The following is a 7,538-nucleotide window of genomic DNA, read 5'->3' as shown; positions in this document are numbered from 1 at the left end:
ATTTGACTGAAGTGCAGGTACCAGTCTGTCTTCTGTAACTGAAATTTCAGTAGCAAAGGAGACCCAAAGCTGAGAATTGGGCACCAATGATGCTTTTGATACCGTCCAGGTGTCGCAGGAGAAGAGTCAGAGATCGCTCAGACCGATCTGATCTAGTAGTGAGTTTATTGAGTTCTAATCAGTACATTTAGGTATGCAAAATATCTAATAAGTACAGATGGATTGGCGGTCAATACTCTGCTATTTACTACGCTTAAAGTTAGTATGGGATACAAAGGTTATCGCGCAAGCTTACGATACGTATCTTAAATGTTGCATGCATGCAAAAAAATGTCACTTGCCAACCCACCGATGCCTGGTGTCAGGTAAGGGATCTCGCAGCCTCAAGGGGTAACCTTGAGAGGCGTCCCTACTCAAGGGGAGATCGCCACCGCGCAGCCAGCTGCTATGGAGGGAGAGCTCAACGGACCCTGATGGCTGCAGATATTGCTAGTGTGAAGTGGTTGACTCGTAGTCGGATTTTCTGCTGTGTTCATGCAGTTTTGGCCGCTTATCAGCCCAGTCTCCAGCCAAACCGGCTTGTTGGTTTTGGTGCTGGGTTCTCGGTGATAGCCTCGCACAATCGGATTAACTTTGGTTAGGCCTACTTGTCGAGCATCTGCCTGGACCAAAGTTCAGTTAGTTCAAAGAGGAGGAGTGCATCCGTCACACCAGGTTTCCCCTAGCAATGACCCCAGAGCTCTGAGGGTGGTAGTCAAGGGCATGGGGCCCCAGGTGGTGTTCTCCTCAGTCCTGCCAGTGAGGGGAAAGGGTGGGAGGAGGAGGGCACTGATAATGCAGGTCAATAAGTGGTTATGGAGCTGGTGCTGGCGACAGGGTTTTGGGTTCTATGACCATGGGACCCTGTTTGTGGATCAGCGTCTGCTTGGGAGAGAGGGGATCCACCTCACTAAGCGGGGCAAAGGTATTTTTGCCAGTAGGATAGCCGATCTCATTAGGAGGGCTTTAAACTAAGAATGGGGGGGGGGAGGGAGAGAGTAACCAGCAGCCCTGTGAGGGAGTGGCGGACAGGGTCACTGAGCAAAGGGCAGGGGGCGATGTGACAGGAAGGGATCACAAAATCAACAAAATGGGGCTTAAGCAGGGTCACCTCCAGCATTTGCATGTAAGCAAGGAAGTGCCTACAAGGCACTGTTGCGGGGAAATCCCCAAAACCCTTTCTAGGGAGTCAACATGCTGGGGTGCCTCTCTGAAGTGCCTGTACACAAACGCACGCGGTATGGGGAATAAGCATGAGGAGTGAGAGATGCGTGTGCAGTCGCAGGGCTACGATCTTGTTGGGATCATGGAGACGTGGTGGGATGGCTCCCGTGACTGGAGTGTTGCAATGGAGGGATAGGGGCTCTTTAGGAAGGACAGGCCGGGAAGATGAGGAGGGGGAGTGGCCCCTTTAAGTGAGAGAACAGCTGGAATGCATGGAGCCCTGCCTGGGAATGGCTGATGAGCCGACTGAGAGCTTATGGGTAAGGATTGAAGGAGAAGATGGGTAAGGGTGGCATTGTAGCAGGTGTCTGCTATAGGCCGCCCGACCAGGAAGAACAAGCGGATGAGGCCCTCTACAGACAGATAGGAGCAGCCTTGCGTTCGCCACAAAGGACTGTCCTGGTTTTGGCAGGGATAGAGTTAATTTTCTTTCTGGCAGCTGGATTAGGGCTGTGTTTGGGATTTAGGATGAGAATAATGTTGATAACACACTAATGTTTTTAGTTGTGGCCGAGTAGTCAAGGACTTTTCAGCTTCTCATCCTGCCCTGCTAACGAGAAGGCGGGGGGCACCCAAGAAGCTGGGAGGGGACACAGCCAGGACAGCTGACCCAAACTGACCAAAGAGATATTCCATACCATACAACGTCATGTTCCGTTTATAACTGGGGGGTGGGCTGAGAGGCGTGTCCGCTGGGGGCCTGGCGCGGCAGCCGGGGGTCTTGTGCAGCATCGACTTCGGAGTGATGGCGTTTATCTTCCCGATTAACTGTTACGTGTGATGGAGCCCTGTTTTCCTGGAGACGGCTGAATACCTGCCTGCCGATGGGAAGTGGTGAATGAATTCCTTGTCTTGTTTTGCTTGCGCATGTGGGCTGGGAGGCTGGGCAGCTGGGGGTCTTGTGTAGCATTGACCTCAGGTAGTAAGAAATTGTGCTGTTCATCACTTGTTTTGTTTGTATTATTATTATTATTTTCCTTCTTGTGTTTGTCCTATTACACTGTTTTTATCTCAACCCAGGAGTTCTCTCACTTTCACTCTTCCGATTCTCTCCCCCATCCCGGGGGTGTGGGGGGAGTGAGCGAGCGGCTGCGTGGTGCTTAGTTGCCAGCTGGGGCTAAACCCCAACAGGTATTAGCAATTGGAGATTCCCTACTGAGAGGCACCGAAGCACACATTTGCCATCCAGACGGTTGCTCTAGGGAAGCCTGCTGCCTACCAGGAACTTGCATTCGTGGCGTCACCGAGAGGCTGCCGAGCCTGGTGAACCCTACAGATTATCATCGTATGCTCCTACTATTCCGTGTAGGGTCTGACGAGGCAATTTAGAACCCTCCAAAGAGGCTATATGTCCCTCGGAGCAATGTTAAAAGGATCAGGAGCACAGGTGGTGGTCTCCTCTATCCTCCCGGTCAGAGGAAGGGGTCCAGGAAGGAGGAGACGAATTGAACAGGTGAACGCCTGGTGGCGTAGCTGGTGCCATACGCAAGGTTTTGGCTTCTATGATCATGGATCTACCTTTGAGAAGCCGGGTCTGTTGGGAGCTGATGGGATTCACCTGACCAAGCGGGGCAAGAGGGTCTTCGCCAACTAGCTGGCCAGATTTACAAGGAGGGCTTTAAACTAGACTCAGCGGGGGAAGGGGATGGAGTTTTGAGCAACAGAGAAGAGCCAGGGGCTGCTGATGCATCAGGAACCAACACCTGAGAAATGCTGCAAAGGCTTTGGGCCTTGATCCTCCAAAAAGGTGACATGGTCGACAGCCCAACTGAAGTGCCTCTATACCAATGCACGCAGCACGGGTAACAAACAGGAAGAGTTGGAAGCCACTGTGCAGAAGGAGCAGAAGGGAGCTGGCAGCTCTTTAAGGACGTTTTTCTTAGAGCACAAGAGCTCTCGATTCCCATGCGTAAGAAATCCAGGCAAGGAAGGCAGGAGACCAGCATGGCTGAGTAAGGAAGGACCTTCTGGTCGAGCTGAAGCGCAGGAAGGAAACGCATAGGCAGTGGAAGCAGGGACATGCCTCCTGGGAAGAATATAGGGATGCTGCCCGGGTGTGTAGGGATGGGATCAGGAAAGCTAAGGCACGGCTGGAGCCGAATTTGGGAAGGGATGTGAAGAATCATCAGAAGGGCTTCTACAGGTGTGTAGACTAAAGAAAACGTACACCGCCCCCACCCCCCTCCGATAAATAAGAGAGGAGATCTAGTGACAACCGACATGAAGAAGGCTGAGGTACTCAACGATTTTTTTTCCTCCGTTTTCACTGGCAATCGCTGTTCCCACACCCGTGATCTGGATGACGGGTAGACAGGCTGTACCCTCAGCGAGTTTGCTGATGATACAAAACTGGGAGGAGTGGCTGATACACCAGAGGGTTGTGCTGCCATCCAGAGGGACCTTGACAGGCTGGAGAAATGGGCAGGCAGGAGCCTGGTGCGGTTCAACAAGGGGAAGTGCAAAGTCCTGCACCTGGGGAGGAACAACCCCATGCACCAGTATATGCCGGAGGCCGACCGGCTGGAAAGCAGCTTTGCAGAAAAGGACGTGGGGGGCTCCTGGTGGACCCCAAGTTGAACACGAGCCGACAACGTGCCCTTGCCGCAAAGAAGGCTAAGGATATCCTTAGCCCGATATAGAGGAAAGCAGGGTTTATATATGCTACAATACAGTTGTGTAGACCAATCAAATTGCTCACTATCCCCGGGGGTGCAGGGGGCACCACAGACCACCCTTGGGCAGCTTTGGGGGCACTACCTATTTTTCTAAAAGCCTCCCACCCAGCTTAGCGCAAATCCTATCTTGATCTGCCCTCCAGCCCTCAAGCCACCAGTGCTGAACACACGCTTTGTGTTTTATGTTCTCCCCGGAGGCGTGCAGCTTAGAAACGTCTGCAACTGAAGCGGGGCTTTCAGGGAACAGTTTAGAGCAACTTCTGGCCTGCCCTGCCCCGGCAAAAGCAGTCATTTGACTGGAGGGAGCAGCACCAAAAAGCCACAAGCACGTTTGGGGTGGACTTGACTCGGTGCTAAATAACAATAAGTAGTACTTGTAGCTACAACAGCCTCTTTTGAGACCTCGTTGCCCGCCCACAGGGTCGCAGCACTACGCGGAGCAGATCCCTCCGCGGACTCGCCCAACGTCTTCTCCCTCCACCCCCAGGTCGGATCCCTCCGCGCCCCGAGGCCACGCAAACTCCCTGAGCCCCGGTAAGCACCAGGTCGACGAGGGCGGACCCGCCGAGGGGGCGGGGACAAGCGAAAACGACAGACGAGACAGCCAATCGAGACGCGGGATCGGCCGGCGGCGATCTGGCGGCCCAATGGGCGCCGCGGAGGGCCTGGCCGAGTGGAGGAAGCGCGGGGGCGACAACGGGCGTTGTCGTGGCTGACGAGATTATTGGGGCGCGGGCTGCCCGGCCGGTGGCGCCACTGCTGTCTTCGGAGAGGTCACCGGCAAGGTGCTTCGCCGCCCACGTCATCTACGAGGACGAGGAGGTAGCCGCGGCTTTGCTCTGTGCGCGGTTCCTCTTCCCTTCCCCCCCTCCTCCCGCGCTCGCAGGCACCCTGAGCCGAGGACCCGTCGCGCGGTGCCCGGGAGCGCGGCAGGGCGAGTGGCGGCGTTGCTGCGGGTCGGTGGAGGGATGGGGGACGGACGGGGCCTCTCTGGGTTGTGGCGCTCTCTACTGCACCATCCCTAAAGCATCGCGCTTCTTCAGTGCTTCCTCCTTCCTTCCCTCCCCCCTTCCCCCCCCCTCCCCCCCGGCTGCCGCGGCGCATACTGGGTTGCTGGCGCTTTCCGGCTCGCCTCGGTTCGCAGCCCCACCGTGTCGTGCGCGTGCGTGCGTAGAGGAGGGCCTGTGACGGTAACGCGCTTGGTGGCAACCGCAGACGTTTGCCGCGCGATATCCCTTTGGCACTGCAAGTCGCGCACAGTTTGCTGCCGAGGGGTGGGAGTGGTCCTACCTCGTGTAGGATGCTAGTCTTGAAGCCTTAGATTAAGCACATGCAGTCAGTCTCCTCGGGGATTCTGGGCTCTCTGTGTGTGTGTGTAAACGGCGAGCGTCTGAGTAGTGACCGTAATGAGTGAGTTCCGCATAGGAGACGCGCAGGTCTTGATGTGCCTCGTGGTAGCTTTATAGAGATTTCACAGCTCTGCTGGGCTAGGCTTTGCTTCTGAGCCCCCAAACTTGGATTATTAAAGCAAAGAGTTACAGCTTTTCTTATTTTTCTTGCAACGAAATCTAGGAACCGGTCATCCTGCAGGCTGTAAAAGCTTCCCAGACCTTGTTTCTGTGGTGAAGCGGGACTGTGATAACAGCATGCTTGCAAGGTTCACGGATGCTGGTGCACCACAAAGTGCTAGGAACTAGAGCGAGCAGCTTAGACTGTGGGGGGAAAAAATGCAGCCGTTGCCTACAGGATGTTAACTTTAAGTTAGTATCCCGTATAATTTATTTTTTTTTTTTTTATTAAAATGCTGAAGACTAGCAGTTAGGGAAGTCTTCTGCTTTTGAAGGTAAGGTTTATGTGCAATATAGAAGACAGGCTCGTACTATGCACTTGCAGGCTTCCTGTGATTATGCTTTTGCTCAATACTTGAGTTCCCTGTACCATGGAAGATGAATGGCCACTGATCTTCCACTTCACTAAATTCTTTGCTGATTCAGTTAGGCCGTTTGCCTCCTGCCTCTGTGTGGACCGCATCAAATAGGAAAAACTGCTTAGGAAATGATGAACCCAAATTAAAACGTACCGCAGGTCGCTAATCTGAAGTACTGGCCCGTCTCCTTGCCCCCATCGTCTTGCGTGCTGAATCCCGCTTCTGGAAGGGGCTCTGTAAATATGTTGTCGTTTCTGTATAGAAAGTATTAATAGCACGGAAGAAAAATCAACGTTTCGGCTTGTGTTTGGGGTGTCTGGTAATCTGCTTCTGTACGAGTTCAGTGGGGCATGTTGATTTACTTAAGCTCTTCCCTTTCTCTGAAGTTTTAACTGTTTGCTCTTCCTCCAGTGCCTTGCGTTCCGTGATCTTTCACCCCAAGCTCCGATGCTTTTCCTAGTCGTGCCTAAGGAGCCAATTATCAGGTTATCTGAAGCAGAAGATTCTGGTGAATCTGTAAGTACTGTGGAAGCTTTCTGTACGCTAAACTGTACCTGTAATTAGTTCCTAGTTTACTAGGCTCTTTCCCATCCCCTCTTTTCCTCTTGACAGGGCACTGTAGGCTAGTTTGGGTTTTCTGGCGCTATAATCTTTTGCCTCTAGCTTGTAATGGAATTGAGCTCTCTGACTAAAAGTAGCGATATAAAGCAATGCTCGTCCCTGGGTACGTACTTCTGGTGCAAAATGCGGTGTCGCTTTGGAGCGCAGCCTGATGCCAATTGTCGTGCTTTAGAGTGAGAGTAGTAGTACTTCTTCTAATACGGAGAAGAGGGCTTGGGGTTTTTGGCAGGTCAGGGGTGAGGAAGGGCAAAGCTGGTTGAGAGGTGCTGGATGCTTCGCTTTTAGCTGTAAAAGTCAAGTTCAAAGACTTTGTAAACCCACGCAAAATGCAGCCTAAAGTTTATTTCCCACCAGAATTGCTTATGTTGCCTGAAGATATAAATGGGGGCTTTGACCCAGAGACAGACTTAGCTTCCGTGGCTGTTTTGTAGTCCGTTACTGTCTGGCTTGGAAAAAATTGCATAGCGTGCTTTCCCCCCTCCCCCCCCCCTTATAGCATGCATAATCGGTCTCTGTAGCTTTGCTTGGAAAATGTCAGTGGCAGGCGGACAGCCAGTAATTTGAAGCGCAACGGTTGAATTGCTAGGAATTGGCTAACTGGTTTCTCTGGGTGGTTCTCTGCTCTCATCCCTTCCCTTCCCGCCCTCTCCCCTCTTTGTGTGTGGCTTTTAATTTTATTTATTTATGGTTTTGTACTTCCTTCTCCAGCTTCTTGGGCATTTAATGATTGTTGGCAAGAAGCGTGCTGCTCACCTGGGGGGCCTGACCAATGGATTCCGGATGGTTGTGGATGAAGGGCCCGAGGGTGGGCAGTCTGTCTTATCACGTACATCTACGTATTCTGGGTGGCCGTCGGTTGGGCTGGCCGCCTGACTAAGATTTTGGCACCACAAGAGTTGCTGCACGTGTACAAATCGCCACTGAATGGATTTCATCTGTTGCCCGTCAATCTAGCCGCTGTTGATGTCTAATATTTTGTGACACGTGTCTGTGGAAGGTAATGAAAGCTTTGAGCAGCAGTTGCACAATAAAGATTTAGCATGGGGATATCA

General features: G+C 52.6%; 1 protein-coding gene across 1 annotated transcript; it reads left to right on the top strand.

Moving 5' to 3' along the window:
* Window positions 1-4,627: 4,627 nt before the first annotated feature.
* LOC142599211 (adenosine 5'-monophosphoramidase HINT1-like) lies at window positions 4,628-7,538 on the top strand. Its single transcript, XM_075739145.1, is given in 4 exon segments — window positions 4,628-4,760; window positions 6,277-6,381; window positions 7,195-7,305; window positions 7,307-7,538. Coding segments are annotated over 3 exon segments (237 nt in total). The 5' UTR covers window positions 4,628-4,760; window positions 6,277-6,312; the 3' UTR covers window positions 7,364-7,538.

Source organism: Balearica regulorum, chromosome W (genome assembly GCF_011004875.1).
Source record: "Balearica regulorum gibbericeps isolate bBalReg1 chromosome W, bBalReg1.pri, whole genome shotgun sequence".
Lineage (NCBI taxonomy): Eukaryota > Metazoa > Chordata > Aves > Gruiformes > Gruidae > Balearica > Balearica regulorum.
Note: the sequence above shows the minus strand (reverse complement) of the source record. Positions and strands in the feature narration are given on the sequence as shown.